The sequence below is a fragment of the Lasioglossum baleicum genome, chromosome 17 (assembly GCF_051020765.1).
Source record: "Lasioglossum baleicum chromosome 17, iyLasBale1, whole genome shotgun sequence".
Lineage (NCBI taxonomy): Eukaryota > Metazoa > Arthropoda > Insecta > Hymenoptera > Halictidae > Lasioglossum > Lasioglossum baleicum.
In genome coordinates this window covers 3,407,849-3,433,753 of record NC_134945.1, presented here as the reverse complement: position 1 = coordinate 3,433,753, position 25,905 = coordinate 3,407,849, and the positions used below count along the sequence as shown (strand labels likewise).

General features: G+C 45.2%; 1 protein-coding gene across 1 annotated transcript; it reads left to right on the top strand.

Moving 5' to 3' along the window:
- Positions 1 to 11,102: 11,102 nt before the first annotated feature.
- On the top strand, positions 11,103 to 14,708 carry LOC143217677 (uncharacterized). Its single transcript, XM_076442217.1, has 3 exons — positions 11,103 to 14,274; positions 14,383 to 14,481; positions 14,557 to 14,708. The coding sequence occupies exons 1-3, from the start codon at positions 11,103 to 11,105 to the stop codon at positions 14,706 to 14,708; spliced, it is 3,423 nt and encodes a 1,140-aa protein (XP_076298332.1).
- Positions 14,709 to 25,905: the final 11,197 nt, after the last annotated feature.

Sequence of the window (25,905 nt, the reverse complement as noted above, 5' to 3'; positions counted from 1 at the left end):
AACCCTTCGAGTGACCACTTCCAAAAATTCAAGAACAATGTTCCGTTGCTTATCTAACGTATAAAAAAGTTTCAAAATGGTCGGATTGGTGGAACATAGTTAAATATTGAAAAACAAATAAAATTACGTCATTATAATGGTATAATGTACAGTGTAGTGTTTTTTATCAGGATATTAAGTTCCTCCTTGATCAATTATTTCTTTTTAAATGCGACGCATAACATTACATAAGTAGTATATAGTTTTATATGCGGTTATACTATACATATACAGGGTGTCTCAGAACACCCCTACTACCCATTTATAATCTAGAAAATAGGTTATTTTCAAAAATTCAAAGTGTTTCTTTTATAAATCAGATGCGCTGTATCAAATGGTGATATTTTTAACTTCCGGTTTCGGCCGGAAATAGGTGATTGAGACCGGAAGTTACATTTTTCAAATGGAACATGATATTTTTTATTACGGATTCGGATTCTATGCGAAACCTATTGACCCTGCAACGCTCGCGAAACGTTGGGAAATTTCTTCCTTTAGGACACGACTTACACCCGAAAGCCTCAACAGAAGTAACTGTACGATGCCGGACCGTGAAAGCCTCAAATCTGTGATAACAAAATTGATTTATGCAACTTAAATGTATTTGTACCTCGTACATCGTCAGCTTTCATGTCTGCCGTTTTCTTTGTTAGCATTTCGAATGTACTCATTTGAAAACCGGAACAACCTTTTACGTTATTCATATAACGATTTAATGTTTGAATGGACGGCAATGTTAAGACATTGCGCGATCTTAGGTGATTATATGTTTTTGTCCATTTGATTCGCAGCAAAATACACTCATATATCCATTCAGTTGCATATCTTATGCCCTTTTTATTTCTGCATTTCGCTGCTGCAAAGCAAGCTTCAACAGCTAATTGCTGGGTTTGCGGCAATTCTTTAATCATTTTCTCATCACGTTGTAACGGATCTAGGTCGGGAGATAAGGCCAGCTCAGTCGGTCGTCGAGAGTTCCTCGGCCACGAATGAAATACGACAGGTATGGTCAAATAAACAATGTTTATTCTCGTCCTCCTTACTTCTAATGAACAATGCTTGCCCACGCAGTGACCCGAAGGTCCGGCGCTCGCAACTTAATTCTAACGGCGGAAACGCGGAGTGTGGTCGCGGTGACCCTAGTCTCGACGGCGGTCTTACCCTAAACGCTGAGTCGCGAACGTGGTCCGGGGACCCTATCCTAAACGCAATGATCCTATTCTATTCGCGGTGGGTGGTCCGGTGACCCTATCCTAGGCGCGGAGTCGCGGAGCGGAGAGATCGGCGGTGACGGTGACGGTGATCGGAAGAGAGGGGGTGCGGAGCGGATCTACCTCTATTCAAAGGCGTTGGCCACAGGCGTCGAGGCAGGTGGACAGGTACTCCAGGGACGTTGGCCACGAGGAGAGTACACCCTACGAGGGCGTAGGCCACAAGAGGGGTACTAGCGGTGAGGAGATCCCTTGGCGTCGCACAGTGCGGACAAACGTGGCATATCTCACTACACGTGTATATGACGATGTACGATAAATTCTTTTGGCAAAACGTTCTATTAGGTGGTAATTGATATTATTAATCATATAACAATAATTTTTATGCATAAATATTGTTAATTTTTTTTTTAAATTTATTAATTTTATTGTTACATTTTTTTTGTGAATAATTACTATTGCATTTACATTAGTAACCAAATTTAGATTTTTATAAAAAATTTTACCATGTGTCGCATTCTCTAGAGTCCCAAAAATCAAATAATATTACATTAATTGTAAATCAGTGTTGAAATAATAATTCTGTATAATGGAAAATGCTCACCAAGGTATATGCATTCTTTTTACATTTAATAAAGTAGATTTATTTTTTGTATAAATTTTCAACGGTGGTTTTATTTATTACTTGCATATAAAACTTCAAATTAACATATCTCGAGAAAGGCAAAAAATATCCTGAGATTTTGACATATTCGGATATATTACTTGTTGTAGTTTAAGAATTTCATAGTTTAGTCTGCCACTGCTACTCTTAATTTTATAAACTTTTTAATAAGTACCCGTACCTTGCCTTTATGTTGTATTGTGGAAAATTCGTTAATTTCTTTTTAAATTTATTAGTTATATCGTCAAATTTCATTTTCTACGAATAATTACCAATTCATATACATTCGTAAACAAATTTGGATTTTTGTACAAAATTTTGCCATTTGTCCGCCACAGAAAAATTCAATATTCGTGTATATCACGATATGAAATACATTTCTTTTGCAAAAAATGCGTATTAGGATGGAAATTGTTATTAATAATCATATAATAATCATTTTTATGCATAATACAATTTTGCAATAATTATACAGGGTGGACGATTTATCTGAAGAGATTGAAATATCTCGAGAAACGACAACAAAAAGCAAACCTTGCGATTTTACTGAAATTGATCAATATTTAATCAGAAATGTGCAAGATCACGTGATTGAATCAACGGGATTTGGATCACATTCAAAGTACCGAGGATGACTCGGATAGCGAATAGCGTTTTGTTAAGTTTGTTAATTTTGTTTATACTATTATAATTTGTCTAAGTTTATTATTATAAATATTAAATATGGTTCATTTATTATTAATTTCGTTTTAAATTTGTTAGTTTTTAAAACTATATTTTTGTTTAAATAAAAATTCTTAATTTCTTAATAAATTTATTAATTATATTGGTAAATATCATTTTCTGTAAAAAAAATTACCTATATATACATTAATAACCAAATTTAGAGAAGTGCCGAATATTAGGCCATTTGTCCGCACTGTGCGTCGGCCACGGGGAGTGGAAGTGCGAGCGTATAGGGGCGTTGGCCACGGACACGTCTCACCAGGTCGGAGAATATCCAAGGGCGTTGGCCACGAGGATCGGAGTGTGATAGTTGTCACGTTAACCTTTTTCCAACGAGCGGTTTGCCACACGAAACGCGGAACAATGCTCGAGCCCGGAGAAGCCGAGGTCGAGAGCCGAATCTTCGAGATACGCGGATCGAAACGACGACGCGACTAGGCCAGATGGTTCGAACACGGGATGACTGGGACAGCCCTCTCGGCAGGACGGATCTCACAGGGAATCGAATAATTCGACTACGATATGGTCTCGAGCTATTTATTGTAGCAGTCGGTGGATTACAAAATCAGCGGCCACATGGCCGCGACCCGAGAGCCCGCGCTCTTCGTACAAGATAGCGAAAAGATGGTCGTTCGCCGCGCGGTTGTCCTACCGATTTCGCTCGCAACGATACCGCTGACAATGGCCGTTGTTTCGTTCGCAACGAACTTCGGAAACGCGAGGCGCAGATGACCGGCGAACTGCGAGACTGCCGCGATGACTTCCGCACGTGATTCGCCCCGACGCGTACGTTATCGATTACGCGATCGAACGCCGACGGACAGAATACGCGCTTCGACAGGAGACACAGGATTCGAGAAACGCGAAGATACCGAATTGAATTACTCTCACGAACGCGACTCCTCGTAAGACACTCTTTCGCACGCAATTTACAGAGGAAAACTCTCCCGAAATATTCACGAAAACCTCAAAGCATTCCGAGGGGAATGCAAGCGAATTATCGAGGACCGAACGGGAAGCGTTCGTCCTCTCACGACGAAGGTCGAGCCGGCGCGCAACGAAAATTCCGAATGGATCACAAGTGCGACTTACCGTTTCTCGTGGCGTGCTTCGTTCGGATATAATTGAACGGCTCCCGGTAGAGCGTGCAGCAAGGCTGGGCTCGGGTGGACGTTGTCCCTGGCTCACGAGAGTCCTCACAGGACACTGTACTTTTTCGCGGCGCAACGGTTACTTTGATTTCGCACGATCAAAAGGGCGTTAACGTGTCGTTCGTACGATAGCCAGCGCGACAGTGATCCATCGATTTTCGATTATCGAACTCGGCTCCCCCCACTCGACCGCTTTTCCCGAATTGCCTATGGCGTGTTTCCACGGCGTGAACTATATGGCACAGGAGCGTACCCTCTTCGCGCCCTAGGGCCCCGGGCAATCACGAAGTTGGTCAAGGAGCTTATCGCTCACTTGACCAGCGGAGGGGCTTCCTCTTCTTGGCTACGAGGGCACCGACCCCGGGGCAGCTCTCCCTTGATGGGGCGAGACGGCGTCAGGATTTTCCGTCGGTCCGTATCGGACGAGATGTTCGAAAGCTGCTGTCCTGGCGGCGCCTCCGGTTTGCTTGCCGAGTATCCTCGCACCAAGCTCTAATTTCTCGAAACGGCCATTTGCTTTTCCGTCGGGCGCTTCCTGGCCTTGGGGCGACTGTTAATTTCCCGTGACAATTCGGACGGTCGGTAGTTCCTTCTGCGCGTTCCATCTACGGCCCTGAAACTTGCCATTCTCGGCACGCGCGACAGATGTCATTACGAGGTCCTCGATAATATCGGGATCTCTTAGAGGAGCGCTCTCGAATCCTGTCTCGGTACGTGTCCCGTTAGAGGGCGGTCCGGTCCTTTACCGTTCTCGGACATACGCGGAGTTACCGGAGAAGGGACGTCGCAAACGTTACATAGTATAGGGGCGTTGGCCACGAATACGTCTCACCAGGTCGGAGGATATCCAAGGGCGTTGGCCACGAGGATCGGAGTGCGTTGGTATAGGGGCGTTGGCCACGAGGATCTGAGTGCGTTGGTATAGGGGCGTCGGCCACGAATACTTCTCGTCAGGTCGGACGGATTCCAAAGGCTAGGACAAATACACGGGGTACACTGAAATCAACGTTTATTGCACCTGTAACTATGAGCTAACGGACGCTGGCTTACGGGCTAATAGGAACGAAAACCGATGCTTTCTCTTACAGACATAATGCTCTGCTGTACAGTTTTAGGCCGGTTTGCACCGGGCGAACAGAATGCCGTTCCGGCCCATCCGGAAAACTATCATCCCCCCTGGGATGGGCATTCTTATTTGTCTCCTGGGTTGGAGGAGGTCCGTCCGTATGTAGTACGTCCATGGTTCCTCTCCAGCAGCGATTGGTCCCGGCAGTTCTCGTTCCCTGTGGGTCGGGACTAGCTGTAAAGGTTCGGGGTCGAGGGTGGGCTCTTCGGTCCAGCTTGATGTGGGTGTTGGGGGTTTGGGGGGTTTGGGTGGACGGGGCGGCGACTGCTGTTGTCTCTGCAGCGGTTGTTGCTGTCCCTGTTGCGGTCGGTATTTCCCCTGGCGGTGTCTCCTCGGGCGGAGGCGCCGACATGGGTGATACCGGCAGTGGTGTTGCCATAGCCTGGAGCATATCCTGGATTGCCCGTAACTCGTCTTCCAGGCTGTCCGGCTTCTTGTCGCCACCACTCGCGACGATCTTGGCCGTTGTCGTTGCCTCCATTGTGGCGGTGTGGCCAAAACTGATGAAGTGGCCGCTGCTGGTACCGGCTTGCGGATTTCCCGTGGGTTACCGTGTTGTCGGCCGTATTATTTGGTCCGAGCGGATTCGGGGTTGGCCTCGAACGGTCTGGACACTTTGCCTCTGGCTGCTCTGTCTCCTTGGTGGCAGGCGTACAGGTGTCCGCTGTCGGCGGGCCCGATTCGGCCATCGGGCCGATCCCTCCCTTATCCTCTGTCGGATTCGGGCCTCTATCGGCCTTTCCTCTGGTCGCCTTCTGAGCGGAACTGCCGTCCTCCTTACAGCTGATGTCGGGCGAGGGTCCTTTGCTTTCCCCATCATGAGCTTGAGTAACAATTAGTCGACTCTTGACGCCTTTTATACCTGGGGCTGGTTCGTCTTCTAGGTATTCCCCCTCTCCTGTGCACGGTTTGACATCTTGAATGTGCACCCGGTTGTGTTTCCCTCTGCCGGCCTGGATCATGATGACTGTTGGCCCGAGAATTTTCCGTACTGTGTATGGGCCGGAGAACTTTGGCGCTAGTTTCGCGCAAAATCCGTCTGTAGCCATGGATAATGGGTGTTCCCTTTTCATGACTGAATCCCCTATCTTCGGTAGCCATTTTCTCCGGCGGAGATTGTAGTGGCGTCTCTGGGTCTCCGTCGCCTTTGCTTGCGAGTTTTGCGCCAGTTGGTGTCCTTCCTGGAGTCGGCTTATTTCCGCTTCCCGGTGTGCGTTGTCTTCCTGGGTCGGATCTTCCCTGGGCTGTCCGGAGGGTGGCCTGTCCGTGCCCCGTACTGCGAGTTCTCTACCGTATGTTAGGTATGCCGGTGTCATCCCTGTGGCACTGTGTCTCGCGGTGTTATATGCGAAGACTGCTGACGCGACTGTCTGATCCCCTGCCCGGTGATTCTCCTCTGCGTATTGCGCGATTATGGTTTTTATAACCCTATTTGTTCTTTTCACTGGATTGCATTGTGGTGTGTAGGGCGGCGTCTTCCGGTGTTGTACTTCGTATCGCTGGAGGAGTGTGTGAAAGTCCTTGCTTTCAAACTGCTTCCCGTTGTCTGTGATGGCGATCCGGCGGCATCTATGTCGTAAGATAACCAGCTCTTCGAATGCCTTAGTTACTGCTGGTGCGGTTGCCTGCCGTAATGGTCGGACTTCCGTCCATTTTGTAAATTTGTCCTGTATTACCACTAGCGTTGTATAGCCCTGGTTTGTCCGTGGTAGAGGTCCGACCAAATCGGCGGTGACGACGTCCCAAGGTCCCAGTGCTGGTGTCGTAAACATTTCCCCTGCCGGGGCTTGCTGTATTGCCTTGTACTGGAGGCAGCTGCGGCAATTTCGGACATATTTTATGGCATCATCCGCGGCCAAAAGTACCGTTGGGTAAGTCGGTGTAGCGTTTTCGCTGTGCCCAGGTGTCCTGCCGTTGGGTCGTCGTGCATTAGCTGTAGAATTTTTGGTCTCTCCGTGGCGGGGACGCATCTTTTCCACTCCCTGTCTGGTTGTAAACCGGCTGTGTCCGGGATGTAGCGGTATACCTGGTCTTGGTGTTCTTTATACTCCGGAGCTCGGTCTGGCTTGGCCTTGATTTTTCTCCGTATATTTTCGTACCAGGTATCCTTCGGCTGTTCGAGCAGATCTGCGTTTTCCGGTTGACGGGATAGTGCGTCGGCTACGAAATTCTGATCCCCCGACGGTATTTAACTGTGAAATTGTACTGCTGGAGCTCTAGATTCCATCTTGCCAGCCTCCCTGATGGGTTCTCGATCTACTGTAGCCACTGTAGTGCTTGATGGTCCGTGATTACGAAAAAGTGGTATCCTTCTAGGTATGGACGCATCTTCCGGATCCCCCATACCACTGCTAAGCACTCCTGTTCTGTTACGGAGTAGTGTCTCTCTGCTCCGTTTAGTGTGCGGCTAGCGTATGCTATTACTCGTTCTTCCCCTTCGATTTCTTGTGATAGCACTACCCCGAGTCCGTGGTTACTTGCGTCCGTTTGCAAATAAGACGGTTTTTCGAAATCGGGGCAGGCTAGCACTGGGGCTTGTGCCAGTTGAGACCTTAGCGTTTGGAACGCTTTCTCTTCTGTATCGGTCCACGTCCATCCTCTCTTCTTCTGCAGGAGTTTATGCAGCGGTTCGGCGGTGTCCGCGAAGTGGGGTATGTATCTACGGTACCATGATACCATCCCCAGGAATCGTCGTAGCTCCTTTAGGTTCTTCGGTGCGGTGATGCTGCGTATTGCCTTAACTTTCTCCGGGTCCGTATGTACTCCTTGGCTTGTTACCAGATGTCCCAGGTAGCGGAGCTCGGTGCGGCCGAACTGGCATTTCTCCGGATTAATTTTTAGCCGTGCATTCTGCAGCCGGTTTAGTACCTCTCGTAAATTTCGTAGATGTTCGTCGAACGTTTTCCCAGGACGATAATGTCGTCCAGGTATACAAAGGCCTTGGGCTCTAGTTCTGGCCCAATTACCGTGTCCAGGAGCCGTTGGAAGATTGAGGGTGCGGAGTGTGGCCCGAACGGCATTACCTTAAATTGCTATAATCCCCTTCCAACGGGACTGCTGAGTTATCTGCTATCCGGACGGTCAGCTCGGTAGGGGTGGATTTCGCTCCGTTCTGTGAGCTCCACTCGGCTATGTCCTGGCGGATGTAGGAGCGTGTTGCCCCTGTGTCTATGAGCGCTTGAAACTTGCGCCCATAGATAATTACCTGCGTAAAAATCCTGTTGTCCGGACTTGTGTCTGCGGAGGCATTATATTGTTCGGCCGGTCGGTGCCTCTGCCACCGGCTCTGAATCCGTTTCTCGTCACATTATTGCACGGGCAACGAATAGTTGTTCGCCCTGTTGTACCGCAGTAAGAGCAGAACAGTTTTTGGGGCCTGCTGCATTCTATTTTTTGATGGCCCCTCTGCCCGCACCTCCAACAGCACGCTTCCCGGCTGTACTTTTCGTTTATGGCTGTTGGAAATTTATAGATTCAATGCGCCCTCTTGCGTCAGTTCTGTCGGGATTGTTTTACGATGCATGTAGTCAGTCTGTGTCTAACCGCCACTATTGTTGAAAGTGTTACCTGATTGATTGAGTATATAATAAATATAGTATATCAGTTAAAGTAACTGTTCTTGTGTATTTATTGAATGCGAGTGCAGTTAATAAGCTGCGCATAAAATCAATTAACCTACAAAGGTTATGGGCTCAGGTACCACGTGTGATTTTTGAGGTTATAAAAGGCACGTGTCTCGTGAAAAATGGCAAACACCATAAATTCGACGCGGATCGAATTACTTACGAAAGATAATTATGAGACATGGAGAATGCAGGTGGAAGCCCTATTAACGAAGGGAGATTTATGGCAATATGTGAGCGGAGAAAAATTAAAACCTGAGCCAGGCGGAGGAGCCGATGATGCCGCAAGAGCAGCGAGGGAAGCTTCAATACAGACATGGGTAAAAGAAGATAAAAAGGCTAAATCCGACCTAATTTTGAGTATAAGCCCTGCAGAATTAAAACAGGTAAGGGGTTGTGAAACTTCGCGAGAAGTATGGAACAGATTGGAAGCGATTTTTGCGTCGAAAGGGCCTGCGAGAAAAGCCACGTTGCTAAAACAATTGACCTTGCAACGTATGAAGGAGGGAGAAGATGTCCGTGAGCACATGAAAAAGTTTTGTGACGCAGTAGACAAATTGGCAGCAATGGATATAGAAATTAATGCCGATTTACTTGCAATTATGTTGTTATATAGCCTACCGGAGAGCTTCGAAAATTTTCGTTGTGCAATAGAGTCGAGGGACAATCTTCCAGACGTGGAGTCACTGAAGGTGAAAATTATAGAAGAAAGTAACGCAAGGAAACAAAAATCAGGGGATGAATCTGGTGCAATGGTCGCATCGTGCAGCAAAAATCCAAATAAATTCATGTCAAGACTGAATACTCAGGTGAGAGAATATAAAGACTTACATAAAAATAAGTATGATATTACATGCTATAGGTGTAATAAGAAGGGACACAAGGCTCAAAACTGCTACACAAAATTGGACAATATTAAGCATAAGGCAAATGCAATTGATGATGTATATTATGCACGCCTAAGCAGCGAGGAAGGCGGGTTGCAGATAAGCGAAAGCAGTACAGGTAGCAAGTGGTGCCTGGATAGTGGGTGTACGACTCACTTATGTAAGGACAAAGACAAATTTCAAGATATGGTTAAAATAAATAATCAGAGACTGAATCTGGCGAATAATGGATGCACTGAAGTCGAGGCGAAAGGAAATGTAAATATGACCATATCGGATGGAAAAAGTGAAAGGTCAGTCAACTTACAAAATACTTTATTCGTGCCAGATTTACGAAACAATTTAATGTCAGTTGCAAAAATAACGGATAGAGGCAATGTTATAATTTTTAAGAAAGATGTGGCATTAATAAAAGATTCAAATAATGTAGTAAAAATGATAGCTGAACGAGTTGGAAATTTGTATTATGTAAAAGAACCTGATTGTTACGCAAATAAAATATCAGAAGAGAACAATCAGATCAACTTATGGCATGAGCGAATGGCTCATTTAAACAAAACTGATTTAATTGGAATGATAAAAAATAAGTCAGCAGTTGGACTAGATTCTGGAATGATGAATTCAAGTTTTGAAAAATGTGATATTTGTGCGTTAGGGAAACAACATGTTGAGCCCTTCCGTAACCATAGAAAACCATGTTCTACGCTATTAGAAATAATACACACAGATATATGTGGTCCGATTAAAACTGAAACAAAAGGTGGAGCAAGGTACTTTACAACTTTTATAGATGATCATTCCAGATGGTGCGAAGTGTATCTTTTAAAGAAAAAGAGTGAGGTTCTAGAAGTTTTCAAGAAATATAAAAACATGGTCGAAAACTATACAGGACAAAGAATAAAAAGCATTCAGTCTGACAACGGACTTGAATATTGCAATATAGAATTCGACAAGTATCTAGAAGTAAATGGAATTAGAAGAAGACTGACAACAGTATACACGCCGCAACAAAATGGGGTTGCAGAAAGGAAGAACCGAACCCTGGTAGAGGCGGCACGGTGTATGCTCATACAGTCGAAACTAGAGTCATCGTTTTGGGGCGAGGCATTAATGACTGCAAATTATATAAAGAATAGGAGTCCAACAAAGAGTTTAGAAGGAAGAACGCCATATGAAAAATGGACAGGGAGAATACCAAATTTAAAACATTTAAAAATTTTTGGAACTAAAGTGTTTGTTCTAGACAAAACAAAAAGGGGAAAGTTCGACGAGAAGTCAAAAGAAGGAGTATTTGTTGGTTATTCAAACCAAAATGTAAGAATGATGTAAGTGTGCATGTTATATATGTTTTTATTGATTGCAAGTGTTATATATGTTTTTATTGATTGCAAGTGTTATATATGTTTTTATTGATTGCGTTAATGTTTTGTTAATGTTTACGTTGTGATTTTGTTTAAAAATAAAAAGAGACAGTCCCCTGCGAGCGATCAACGAAATAACACGTCGTGTCGAATCTTTATGAATTCCGTATCGAGCCTGAATTCCGTGTCGAGCCTCCTTATAATTTTCAGAAGTGGGATTGAGACAGTCGTTTTGCAATTTCAATTTCAAGTCGGTTTTACGTGAAGTTACGTGACGGACATTTGTGTGAAATTTCATACCGTGTCGCTTTAAAATGAGTTGTTCTCTTACGGTACCGGAACTGAAAGAGAAGCTGAAAGCCAAGAATTTGCAATCGACTGGTACGAAGGCCGAACTGATAAAACGTTTATTGGGTGCTGGTGTCACAGTGGAAGAATTAGCTATGACAGATGATGGGTGTACGGAAGAACCGGTTGCGGGGACGAGCGACGAGACTCGCCATCGACCCGATACGAGAGGGCTGGTGGACGAGATAACTTTACGCGAATTAGACGTTCTAAGGAGAGAACGAGACGTTGTTGTACGAGAGAACGAACTGTTTAGAAGAGAATTGGCGTTGTTACGGGAGACGCCAAGATCAGAAGCAAGCGCATCTGGACGGACGAGAGTGAAGAAGTGGCAAGAGTTGAAAGAAATAGTGGGTGAATTTGGTGGGAATAGTAAGGACTTTGACCGGTGGGAGAAACAGGTGAGAGGACTCCTGTCGACGTACGAGTTGGACAACCACCAAGCGAAAGCTCTAGTGTGTAGCAGATTGACGGGTCGCGCATTGAAGTGGTATCATTCTAGAATGGACTGTGTGGAATTAGGTACCGATGAGCTTTTGAAAGAGTTGAAGAGGCTGTACGGGCAACGACTAGATCCTTTATGTTTGAGACGCGAGCTTGAAACGAGGAAATGGGCCGTGGAAGAATCTTTCGCCGATTACGTGCATGATAAGACAATCCTTGCAAACCGAGTGCCTGTTTCGGAAACAGAATTACTTAGCTACGTCGTTGACGGTATACCGAATAGGGAATTGCAAATACAAGCTAAGGTGCAGTGTTATAAGTCCGTGGATGAAATACTGACGGCTTTCACAAACGTCAAGTTGCCGGCGGGAAGACCGCGACTATCGGAAGGAGTTTTGCTGTCGGGTAAAGTCACACCGTTGGATGGATCCGGTAGACCACCCATACGCCACCAAACAACAGGCCCTTCAGCTGTCGGATCAGGAAGGCCATTGCCGAGGGAAGGACAAGGATCGGGAAGGCCATCGCCGAGGGAAGGACAAGGATCAGCGAGCACCGGGCGGAGATGTTTTAATTGCAACGAGCCGGGTCACTTCTCAGCTGATTGTACGAAGCCAGCAAGAGAAAGGGGTTCCTGTTTCACGTGCGGACAGATGGGTCATCGAGCAAATCAATGCAGCACACAGACAACGAGGGGCGAAGTCAACTACATTACCCGTGGGCGGAAAGAAGACGATGACTTTCGGCGTGCGGTAGAATTACAGATAAGTAGCGAGAGCGGTAGTTTCAGTACAAAAGTAAACGCACTAATTGATTCAGGGAGCCCGATTAGTTTTGTTAAAGAGGGTTACATTCCGAGAATGTGTTTTATGACCGATCGCGATTCAAATAGGTTTCATGGAATTAATGGTAGTGACTTGAACGTTTTAGGAAAGATGCGAGCTACGATTATTTATGACGCAGTAAAATATTATGTTACGTTGAGAATTGTACCGGATGAAACGATGAAAAACCCATTAGTTTTAGGACGCGACTTCATGAAAATTGCCAAGTTATCGTTGAGTAGAGAAGAAACGGTAGAATGCAACGATATAGCCGACATTATGAACATTGAGGTAGATCAGGTTAACGCGTGCATTAGTGCCGACGACATGCATTTCGACGAGAGCCTTTCGGCTGAGATTAAGACACGAGCACGCGAGTTGTTTAATAAGACGTACATTAACGCACAGAGACCTGCAGAGCCAAGCGTAGAAAATACGATGAAATTAACGCTTACGAACGACAAACCTTTTTCATTTTCACCTCGTAGATTATCGTATGATGAGAAAAATAAATTACGTTGTATCCTCGACGGATTATTAGAAAGAGGTATAATTAGGGAGAGCACATCCGAGTACGCATCTCCTATCGTTCTGACGAAGAAAAAGAACGGAGAAATTAGAATGTGCGTAGATTTCCGCACATTGAATAAAATCACGGTTCGCGATAACTTTCCTCTGCCATTGATCGAAGATCAATTAGATCTACTGGAGGGAAAAAAATATTTCACGACACTCGATTTAAAAGATGGATTTTTCCATGTTAAGATGGACGAAGCGTCGGTTAAATTTACGTCGTTCGTAACGCCTTTCGGGCAATACGAATACACGAGGATGCCATTCGGGTTAAAAGGTGCGCCTCTTAAATTCCAACGCTACGTCACGGAAATCTTTAAAGAACTAATCAATGAGGGCGAAATATCTGTTTATTTGGATGATTTTCTTATCGCGACTGAGACGATAGAACATCATATGGAAGTCCTCGGAAAAGTATTTAAACTACTTACAGCGAATCTTTTGAATTTACGGTTAGATAAATGCAGATTTCTCCAAACAAAACTCGATTATTTGGGTTATACTGTAACGAACGAAGGAATTAGGCCGACGGAACAAGGACTCGAGGCGGTAAAGAAATTTCCTCTCCCGCGAAATGTTCGAGAGGTGCAGGGATTTTTAGGCCTCTGTTCATATTTTCGGAAATTTATTGAGGGTTTTTCTATCCTCGCGAAGCCTTTGTACGATTTGACGAGAAAGGATGCGAAGTTTCAGTTATGCGAAAAAGAAAAACAAGCATTCGAGATGCTTAAGAATCGATTGTTAAACGCACCGATATTAAGTATTTATTCTCCGCGAGACGAGACTGAGTTGCATTGTGACGCGAGCGCGTCGGGGTTTGGTGCTATCCTGTTGCAAAGGAAAGCCGACAAGAAGCTGCATCCAGTATTTTACTTTTCTAAACGAACAACCGAGATTGAATCGCGCTATCATAGTTTCGAGTTAGAAACACTAGCAATCGTTTCTGCCCTCCGCCGTTTCCGAACATATTTACTAGGAATAAAATTTAAGATACTTACGGATTGTCAAGCTCTTAGTTTGACACTAAATAAAAAAGAGACCAATCCTCGAATTGCACGTTGGGTACTTGAAATGCAAAATTACGACTATGTGCTAGAGCATAGGGCTGGTTCGCGTATGCTCCACGTAGACTCGTTAAGTCGTCAGGTTCTCGTGATCGAAGACAATTCGTTCGATAGAAATTTAGCGCTATGCCAACATAATGATAAAGATATCGAGAAAATCCGTACAGAGTTAGAAACCACGGAAAGTAAATTGTACGAAATGAGGAACGGTCTAGTATATCGGAAGTATCAGGGTAAAATTTTGTTTTACGTGCCGAGCAATTTGGAATCGAGCGTTATGTATAAATACCACAATGAGATGGGACACGTCGGAATTGAGAAAACCGCGCGGAACATTGCAGATACTTATTGGTTTCCGGATATGAGATCCAAGATCGAGAAACACATTCGTGGCTGTTTGAAATGTATCGCGTACACGCCAAACTACGGAAAGTTGGAAGGTACCTTGCACTGTATACCGAAAGGGGATGCACTTTTTGATACGCTACACATTGATCATTTGGCTCGGTTTAAAGGACCGCGGTTTAAAGGACCGTACGAGATCGATCGTGTATTGCGAAACGATCGATACGTAATCAAAGATGTAGAGGGGTTCCAGTTGTCGCAAATACCCTACCGTGGAACATGGGAAGCCGCCAACATGCGACCGTGGCGACCGTCACCGTAGATTTAGGTGTTTAATTTTATATTTAGATATTAAATCGAGACGATTTGTCGTCAGGACGGCCGAGAGTTGTAAGCTGTGAATCGACATATATTTGTCATCGGTATATATTTGTTGTTTATATTTCGGTAAATCGGGACGATTTGTCGTCAGGACGGCCGAATTGTAAGAATGATGTAAGTGTGCATGTTATATATGTTTTTATTGATTGCAAGTGTTATATATGTTTTTATTGATTGCAAGTGTTATATATGTTTTTATTGATTGCGTTAATGTTTTGTTAATGTTTACGTTGTGATTTTGTTTAAAAATAAAAAGAGACAGTCCCCTGCGAGCGATCAACGAAATAACACGTCGTGTCGAATCTTTATGAATTCCGTATCGAGCCTGAATTCCGTGTCGAGCCTCCTTATAAAAATAAAGGATATAGAACGTGGATACATCAAGATAGAAAAATAGTTATATCCAGAGATGTAAAATTCATGGAGAAGAAATTTGAAGAAAATAAGATGATGCAACCAGAAGATCAAAACATAATAGTTGAGCAAGAGAGAGATGAAAATAATAATGACACTGAAATAAGTGTAAATAAAAATCAAGATGATTTGCAAACAGGAATATTAAATGATGCCTGTACAAGGGAAAATAATAAACCAAAACGCTTGCCTGGACGTCCGACTTTTCTTAAAACGGGTCGACCGGGACGACCAAGGAAAATATATAGAACTCAAAGTTTAACTAATGAAGAAATCGAAGATGTTCAAGTTGACGAGGTTGAAGATGATGTGTTTGAGCAAGAAAGTGCAAACACTATTGAAATTTCTTTCGAAGAAGCAATTAACAGCCAAGATAAGAAGGAATGGCAAACAGCTGTTAATACAGAATTTAAATCTCTGTTAAGGAATAACACATGGAATATAATCAATAGACCAGAGAACAAAAATGTTGTCGGATGTAAGCTTGTACTAACAAATAAATTGAATTCAGATGGAACCCTTGAACGAAGAAAGGCGAGACTGGTTGCAAAGGGTTATAGTCAGCGTCAGGGAGTTGATTTCAACCAAACATTCTCACCGGTTGCACGTTTGGACTCAGTGAGATTATTAATGGCGCTGGCTGTGCAGTATAACCTAAAAATACACCAATTAGATATAACAGCAGCATTCTTGAATGGTAATTTAGAAGAGGATGTGTTCATGGAGATACCTAAAAATCTTAAAGAAATTTTGAATGAGATAATAAAGGTAGAAGGCAGCAGAAGCAAAATAGGAAAGCAAGCTGAAGATATGAAGCATAAGATGCAACAAGGAAACAAAGTGTGTAAATTAAATCGTGCTCTCTACGGGCTGAAACAAGCCGGGAGACAGTGGAACACGAGATTAAATGAAAAATTATTCGAATTTGGATTACAACCAACGAGATCTGATCCATGTGTATATCACATGAAACTCAAAACCAATAAGATTATGATAGTAGTAGTATATGTCGACGACCTATTGATAGGATCAGAAGAATTAAGTGAAATAACAAGGCTGAAGAATTTTCTGATGAATGCATTCGAGGTTAGAGACCTAGGACCAGCACAATATTGCCTGGGTATAGAAATACACCAAGGTAAAGAAGAAATCAAGTTGTCGCAACGAAAATATGTGGACGAAATATTGGAGCGGTTCGGAATGCAAGAGGCTAAACCTGTAGACACTCCTTTGGAAGTTAATCTAAACCTATCCAAAGAAAATGGAAATGAGAAGGAGAAGACAGGAGATGAACCATTCAGAAATTTGGTTGGGTCATTAATGTATCTAGCAATTGGAACGAGACCTGACATAATGAGAGCTGTGGAAAACGAATCAAGAGTTACATGGATACGTTGATGCAGACTGGGGAGCCTGTACTATAGATCGAAGGTCGTATACAGGATACGCTTTCATAATGAGCGGAGCTGCGGTATCATGGAAGTCGCAGAAACAGAGGACAGTAGCCCTATCTTCGACCGAGGCAGAGTATATGGCCATCGCAGAAGGAGCGAAAGAAGCAATCTACCTCCAAAAGCTTCTTGAGGAGCTTGGATTTAAAATTAGAGCTGTAATATTTAACGATAACCAGGGTGTACAAATGCTCGCAAATAATAATGTTTTTCATGCCAGGTCGAAACATATAGACATAAGATGTCACTTTATTAGAGATGCTTTGAAAGAAGATAAATTTAGTCTTAAATATATACCAACTGCGAAAATGATTGCAGACGGATTAACAAAAGCTTTGACAAAAGCCAAACATGAAGTTTGTTTGGAGGGACTGGGGTTGAATAAAAAGAAAAATTAGGTCGAGGATATTTAATTCAAGAGTACACATTGAGGGGGGCTTTGTTGGAAATTTATAGATTCAATGCGCCCTCTTGCGTCAGTTCTGTCGGGATTGTTTTACGATGCATGTAGTCAGTCTGTGTCTAACCGCCACTATTGTTGAAAGTGTTACCTGATTGATTGAGTATATAATAAATATAGTATATCAGTTAAAGTAACTGTTCTTGTGTATTTATTGAATGCGAGTGCAGTTAATAAGCTGCGCATAAAATCAATTAACCTACAATGGCGTCCGCTTTCTCGACCCCTGGGTCTGGTTCTTTACCTGCGGCTCCAGTTTTTATTGGCCCTATAGCGGCGGCGGCCCTGGTTGATGAGCGGGCCTTTTCTTCTTTCGCTATCTGTTCGATTTCCTCCGCTCGTTCAAGAATGTCCTGAATCGTCGTTGTTTCTTCCCGCCGTATAAATCTTCGGTAGTCGGTGTGGAGGTTACGGTGCACCTCTTGTGAGGGCCCCGCCGTTGTGGGATCTTCCTTCGGCATGCTGCGGATTTTTGCTGCTAGTCGTGCTCGTAATTCGTTGACTGTTCCCTCTGTGTCTACCCCTAGACGCTCGGCTTCCTTTCGTAATTCCTCCTTCTTTAGCCGGTATACCCACCCTACCTGTGTACTCATCCGTGGTTCTCCCTATTGTCCAGACTGTTCGGACGCCATTTGTAACGGATCTAGGTCGGGAGATAAGGCCAGCTCAGTCGGTCGTCGAGAGTTCCTCGGCCACGAATGAAATACGACAGGTATGGTCAAATAAACAATGTTTATTGTCGTCCTCCTTACTTCTAATGAACAATGCTTGCCCACGCATGGCCAACGTACAGTTAACGCGGCGGAAGTCGGGTGACCCGAAGGTCCGGCGCTCGCAACTTAATTCTAACGGCGGAAACGCGGAGTGTGGTCGCGGTGACCCTAGCCTCGACGGCGGTCTTACCCTAAACGCTGAGTCGCGAACGTGGCCCGGGGACCCTATCCTAAACGCAATGATCCTATTCTATTCGCGGTGGGTGGTCCGGTGACCCTATCCTAGGCGCGGAGCGGAGTGATCGGCGGTGACGGTGACGGGGACGGCGACGGCGACGGCGACGGCGATCGGAAGAGAGGGGGTGCGGAGCGGATCTACCTCTATTCAAAGGCGTTGGCCACAGGCGTCGAGGCAGGTGGACAGGTACTCCAGGGGTGTTGGCCACGAGGAGAGTACACCCTACGAGGGCGTAGGCCACAAGAGGGGTACAAGCGGTGAGGAGATCCCTGGGCGTCGGCCACGGGGAGTGGAAGTGCGAGCGTATAGGGGTGTTGGCCACGGACACGTCTCACCAGGTCGGAGACTATCCAAGGGCGTTGGCCACGAGGATCGGAGTGTGATATTATAGGGGCGTTGGCCACGAATACGTCTCACCAGGTCGGAGGATATCCAAGGGCGTTGGCCACGAGGATCGGAGTGCGATAGTATAGGGGCGTCGGCCACGAATACTTCTCGTCAGGTCGGACGGATTCCAAAGGCGTTTGCCACAAGGATTGGCGGATCGTAGGAACGGAGGCTGCGGTAAGCGGACAGGAAGCCTGGTTCTCGTTTGCTGCGTCAGACTGCGTTCGTGGAGTAGCCACTAGTAGCGATCGTTCACTGCTCGGAGATCCCGACTGATTCTCTCTGGGTCCGCGGCGCGTATTTATACCCTCGCGGGTACAGTTTCTCTCGCGAGAAACCGCGGATCCGCGGTGGCCATCTCGCGGCCGTCGCCGCGGTTCTCGCTAGAACCCGTACATGCCCGCGGTGGCCATCTCGCGGTCGTGGCTGCAGCCTTCCCGGTCGGCGCCGCAGTACTTGCGAGAAACCGTGTGTGTTCGCGGTGATCGCGAGCCGGAGAGAGAGGAGTCTCGCGCCTCCGCTATATTCGTTACAACGTTCTCGTTGCATCTACTGCATTCATCTTTTAAATGAGCAATTTTGATGTACAATTTTGAAACCTACAATTCGTTGAAATTAGAATTGCAATTAAAACAGTCATTTAACTTTGTAAAAGAATGTATTTAATGTCTACAGACGCGGTAGCGTCTCGACGCCAAATACATGAAAAATTACCAAACACCCTGTACCGATGTCGACTGTCGCTACCGTGTATCTTTACTCGTAAACCGGGCATTCTAACCTAACCTGAAACTTCTTTAGTTAATATCTCATCACGCCTGCAATATTTTCTAAATTGAAAGGCAGTTTGCTAATGTAAACCGCATATAAGCTTTCGAATAAGACCATATTCAATAAAATCGGTGCACCTATGACAGAGATATCGTAATATCATGTCATGGATGGGTCAAAAATTTTAGGATTTTTCTTCTGATTCTTCGCCTTCGTTAGGAAATTTTCGTCCTACGATCGTCTTCCGAACGTCTCTTGAACGTCTCGTGTTAGAAAACGGTACTGTTCGATCGCGGAACTACCAATTTCAAAATGTTCGATTGTAGAGAAATGGGTTCGCGACTGTTCGAATGTTGCCCGCCAAACTAGTCTTAGACAACTGTTTCAATTTAAATAACGGATCGTGTGGATAAGGAATTGACTGGAGGAATCGCGTTTCGTTCTAGATCTGTTAGTGAACTCGTCAGTAAGGCTAATCCAACAGATCCTGCCTTAGACGCGCGCAGATCAAACCGTGTTGATCTGTATTGTAACCGGACTATTGTTCACCTTCCCTTTTGTAGGATTTTATTGAATTTCACAGGCTAGTGTGTGAATATTCGTCAGCAGACTCACTATCGTAGTTCGATACAACGAGAAGACTCGGCAGTGCACGATAACCTGGACGTGGCGAGTAGTCCGTAGACCGAATGCTACAATGAGTTAGTTTTGGTTAAATTACTCTGGGCAGAAGTAGTCGACACCGATCAAAGCTACCGGGATACCACGGAAACGGCGATCAGTCTCTACTTGCCCCGGAATTCACCTCGTTGTCTGGCACGGTACAAGAGACTGGCAGGGCACGGTTTCGTGGCCGTGGCGCCTCCTTACCGTCCAACAACTGCGTGCTCTAAGCAGGACACACAGGAACAAACCCTGTTCAAAATCAGCTGGTGACACTCAGGCAAACGAACGGTCTTACCGGATTATACCGGGAAGGACAAACGGCTCCTGCACACCAGGTAATCACAAACTTGGTAGTGAAGAATTACGGATATCTAGGCAGAGCACGAAAGCGTGGTCATGGCGACATGCGAATTCTTCCTGCTGTCCGTTCTGAGCAAAGCACGCTGTGTGGGTCGCGAAATCACAACCTACACAGTAATGTAATACTTCTAACACCGGGTAGGTTACGATACCCAATGTTAACTTGACGAAGGTTCGTGCCTCCAGGCACTGGATGACGGAAGGGTTGCAACAAATAAGAATAATTGTTGGGAGATAATATCTGGTAAAAGTGAGATATATTCTGTTAAATTGATATGGATGAGAATACACGGTATGACTACCGTTATACAATTTACAGACGTACAAAAACGCAAGGTCGGCTACTGAATCCGACACGACCACAATACGGTAGCGAGAGACGCGACGACCATAGACCGTAAACAAAGTCTACCGCTCTAGGAACGCGTGTAAGAAATTTCGTACGGTTCGCGCGATCGTGGTTCTCACTCGCTTGGAGCCCAATTCTGACGATCGACGCCCGCTCAGCACGCATCGACTTTAATCTCATTGCAGTCCTTCTACTTTAAATAAAGAACCAATCGTTCGCTGCTCTAAGAAGTGATCGCGGTATTCACAATGCCTGCTATGGCTTACTGGCGAATTAAACGTCGATAGCCTCGTGTACCGACGTGAGAAGGCGGCTCTCTATGATAAATCTTTATTAAATTTTGATAAAATTGACCGTTAACCTGCAACGCACAGAGTGATCAATTTCACTACCAGATGAGATCTAATTCAATAAATCGCCTCTTTGACGCAATTTAAATAACAAATCAACGGAGCTTATATGCTCAAATAAACGTATCGTCAACAAGACTTTGCACGGATTGTAGCAGATTCCATTAACAGCTCGCAACGCGACAAGAAATGCCCTTTTGCCGGCTATGAACACAAGGAAATAACTTGCCTTATTGGCGATTTCCAAATACAATTCTCACTGAATAATTTTCGCAATTTAACAATTTAATCTTCGCAATTTGAATCTTCTTCGCGACTAGAAATTCCCTTGAGCCGGGCTAGCAACTGAATAGAAAATTATCAGCCTTATTGGCTATTTGAAATGACAATTTTAACCTCACACGATTCGCAATTTCACGCGGAAGACAGCGGGACTCATACGTGCTTACTGGATCGAGCCCAGACGTAGAGTGACTAATCTGCTGCTCGCATCGACCTCCTTCGATCGCAATTAAGAAGGGATCGATCCGCACGCAGCCTCTTATCCATGTCGATCGCTCCCGCGATCCTTGTCTATGACGAGATGACACATGACGTCACAAACGTCGCAGTAGGGATCGACATGGATTCGCGCGATGTTTCGATGTGTAAGCAGTACGGTTACACATACCCCCTTCCCTATCTTCGAGATTTCTGGTACGTGAGCGCAGTGTATACGTAGTCCAGAAATCTCGGTGTCAGTACGCCGCGCCCCCAGTAAAACTAAATAGCACAGGTACTCGCGCTCGGCGTAACAACAACATAAATACAATATTTGGATGTAGCATACATAGATATGAGAAGAGAGAGTAAACAAAACAGTCTTTGCTTTCATCGTAGTACCATCACATGAATAAAAAAAATTTTTGCACTTAGGCGTGAAGAAATTGAACGAAACACTTAGCATACGTGGATGTGTACATTCATACATAAAACAACATAGTCTTTGCACTTGGCGTACTAGCAAAATAAACAGTCTCTGTACGTGGGCAACAAAAGTAGAGGGAAACACTCAGCATTTGTATCTGTACACACTCCAAAAAAAAAGTCTTTGCACTCGGCGTGGTAATAAATGAAGAGTCTCTGCACTGGGCGTAATCACACAATTAAAACAAAAGAGGGTCTCTGCACTCGGCGTAGTAACAAAAATAAGGAGTCTCTGCACTTAGGCGCACTGAACTCCACTATTCCAGCTGGTCAATCTGCTTCTGGAGCAGGTCCGCCTCGTCCTCCATCGTCGATAGAAGACCCAATGGGTCGTGGGGGTCGAGCACCGGGATTTCGACAGGTGCGTCGCCGGTCAAGTCGGCCTCGTCCCACGACCATTGTGACTCATCGTCGACTGCATCCTGTTGGTCTGGAGGAGAATCCTCGGGAATGACTTCCCAGGATTGTTCCATAATGTCTGCTACTGCTTCCACCGGTCCTCCACCAGCCTTTTCCGGTGGTGATAATAACGAAGTATCGCCTGGTGTTGACTGCTCCTCCTTCGCCGTCCTCATCGGTCCTCGTCGTTGTCTCGTTGTCCCCGGTCCATTTCGGGGTGTCTGGGTTATCGCAATACATTTTCTTGCAGTTGCCTGTGTCGAGACTCCACTGCGGAACCTTTTATATTGGTGCGTGTGTGGATTCCATGTGCCAGCGATGCGTGTAGGTAATGCAACGGGCTCCACATCGTGGAATGGTAAATCCATACCCGTCTGGGTCGCTCTGCTGATCATCGCCCAGTATGCATAGGCGATGGTCCCGATATCTCGCGTTTCCGCACTCTTCTTTGATTTTGCACTTGTGCTTGCCATGTTTACCACCGTTCTGTGACCCGCGGCTGGTTCTTGCGGTCTCTTATACCTCACCTGGCAATGGTTTTCGTGGAAACCCCCGTCAGAAAGATTTTGCGCCTTTCAAACTTTGTTTATATGTTTGTCTCCTTCTAACCTTCGGTACGGCCGTAGGCTAGAAGTATGGAACATTCCCCGGATGTCTTTGGAGTAGGGTTTTCTCAGTACGAACGTCGAAGGCCCTTTTTTTTCCATCAATTCGTACGGTCCTTCGTATAAATGGAAAAATTTTGCTATTTCTCTGTCTGCCGCATTGGATACTGGATTTGCTTTTACTAATACCCAGTCGCCAATTTCATACTGCTTATGGCGTTTTCCTTTATTGGCGCGTGCACATCTTTCATTGGCCTTCTTTGTCATGTGTTGAAAGGCGAGCTGCAGCCTGCTGTTATTTTTCTCCGGCTCTTCTGCATGTTCGAACCATTTTGACCATGGTCGTGTTGGCTTCTTCTTGAGTAGAAGTTCTGTTGGTGTAAATCCCGTGCTATCGTGCACCACTTCGTTGCAGCAGGTTTCAATTAGGTCGGTCCATTTTGCCCACGACGCGTGTGCATGCGACGCCACTGTACGGAAAATCCGTCCGATCTCCCTATTTACCCTTTCTACTGGGTTGCCTTGTGGGTGACGGATGGATGAGAGGACGTGGTAGATGCCCTGTTCTTGCAGGGTTCGGATCCATTTCTTTGCCGTGAATTGCGTTCCATGGTCGGTCAGGATCCTTTTCGGTTTCCCATAGCGCGGTATATAATTTTTAAAAATACGCGCGAGTGTTACGGTGGTCGTCGCGTTTCGCATCGGGTATAATTTTACGAATTTGGTAAATAGCTCTTCAATTACCAGAATATATCTCACGCCTCCCCTTGATGTCGGTAACGGACCGTAAAAGTCAACGGACAACACCTCGAGAGGGCACCTCGGTATTATGCTTTGCATATCGGTATGTATCGCATGAGTAGGGATCTTTACGCGTTGGCATGTGTCGCACGCGGCAACTAGTTTTCGTGTGCAACGATGTATTTTTGAGACATAGAAATCTTCTGACAGAAGCTTTGCTGTTTTGTCTCCTCCAATATGCGCATAGATCTCATGTACCTCGCGTATGAGGGAGTCGCGTAATTGAGATGGAATTACCGGACGTTCCCTACCATTTCTATCCGCGTGATATAACGTGCCATTTCTAAGGTGAAACCGATTCTTTGCTTTATCAAGATTTTGTTCACAGCGATCAATCTCGCGTCGTAACTTTTCGTCTTTCCGTTGCCATTCGGATAGTTTTCTGAGTGCGGACAGCAGTGTAGGTGACATTGTTCGAGCCAGGGCTGTCAGTATCGGTACTCGTGTCTCTCGTTCGATTGAACCTCCGATCAGTACATTGTCCAGTCTGCTCATTGTGTCCGCAGGAATATTTTCTTTTCCTGGTCGATACTGGATTGCAATTTGGTAATCCTGAATGGACAGGATCCATCGTGTTAGTCGTTGACTAAGAAGTTTGCTATTCATCAAGAACGTGATTGCCTTGTGGTCGGTTAACAGCGTGATTTTGACTCCATATAAGTATGTTCGGAGCTTCCCAAGTGCCCATACTATTGCCAACAGCTCTTTTTCCGTAGTAAAATACGATAATTCTGGGCCTCTTAATGTTCGGCTTACAAATGTGACTGGTCTTAATTCGCCACTCGTATCTCGTTGTTCTAGTACAGCTCCCAGTGCCGTTGAGCTTGCATCCGTTGATAAGAAGTATGGTTGATTAGGGTCCGCGTACTGCAGCGCAACCTCTGTGCAGAAAGCATCTTTAGCTTGATTAAATGCTTTTTGTATATCCTCGTCCCATTTCCATCGGTTTCCTTTCTTCAGGAGTGCAAGCAACGGTGTGGTGGTTTCGGCGTGTTTCTTGGTGAATTTACTGTAATAGTTCACCAGGCCTAAGAATCCGCGTAACTGCTTGACGTTGCGTGGAGTTGGAAATTCGCGAATCAGAGCTAGCTTTTCGGGGTCTTGTTTTAACCCTTCTGTTGAAAGTATGTGGCCGAGGAATTTGACTTCACGTCTCATGAATTTGCACTTTTCTAAATTCAAGGTGATGTTATTTTCTCGTAGACGTTTCAGCAGAGCCGCGAGATGATCGAGATGTTTTTCGAACGTCGGTGAGGAACATAGGATGTCGTCAATAAAGTTGACTACAAATCCCTCCATCCCTTCCAATACTCGTCTCAGTGCTCTCACCAGGCTTGCACTGCTTGTTTTTAAACCGAATGGTGTGACTACGTATTCATAACATCGGCCCCGATAAAGGAAGGCGGTGTATTTCCTCGACGATGGTGTTAGAGGGACTTGCCAAAAACTGTTTGTTAAGTCGAGACTAGTTAAGTAGTCTATCTTTTCGAATCGTTGGAAAATCGCATCTGGCGTTTCCGACATTTCGTGGTCATCCACAAGAAATTCGTTTAACTTTCTAGCATCAAGGCATAGTCTTAGAGATCCATTTCTCTTGAGAACCGGTACCACTGGGTTCAAGTATGGGCTCGTGCTTGGACGGATGATGTCATTTTCCAGCATTCTTTGGATTTCCGCATCTGCGGCTTCCATATATTTTAGTGGTATGGGGTATGTTCTGCTACAGTATGGTTTGGTGGGCTTCACATGCAAATGATGCTCGTAACACCTCACCCTTCCGATTCCGTCTCTCCATACCTCTGGGAATGATTCAATTACTCTTCGTAGTTTTTTCTTTTGTTCTTGGGTTGCTGTAACTGGTTCGAGGAGTGATCGTATAATTTCTTCTTGAGATTTTTGTGTTGTGCTGGTTTGACGTACCTCTTCTTTCAGAACTCGAACCACCCTTTCCTCGGTGTTAATTTCCTCTGTCATTTTTAGTGTTGCTTGACCAGTTGTTGTGTTCAGCGAGAGCAGTTCATTCCCGAAGTCAATTGTGGCCTTCGCACGTCTCAGTGTATCAATACCAATAATGACTTCACAGACTAATCCCGGTACCACGATCGCCGTTGTTTCTATCATCTTATCCTTGTGGCCAAGAGTCACCCATACTTGTTTCTTTAATCGGGTTGATCTTCCACCCGTCGCTCCAATCACCACTGCTCCAGT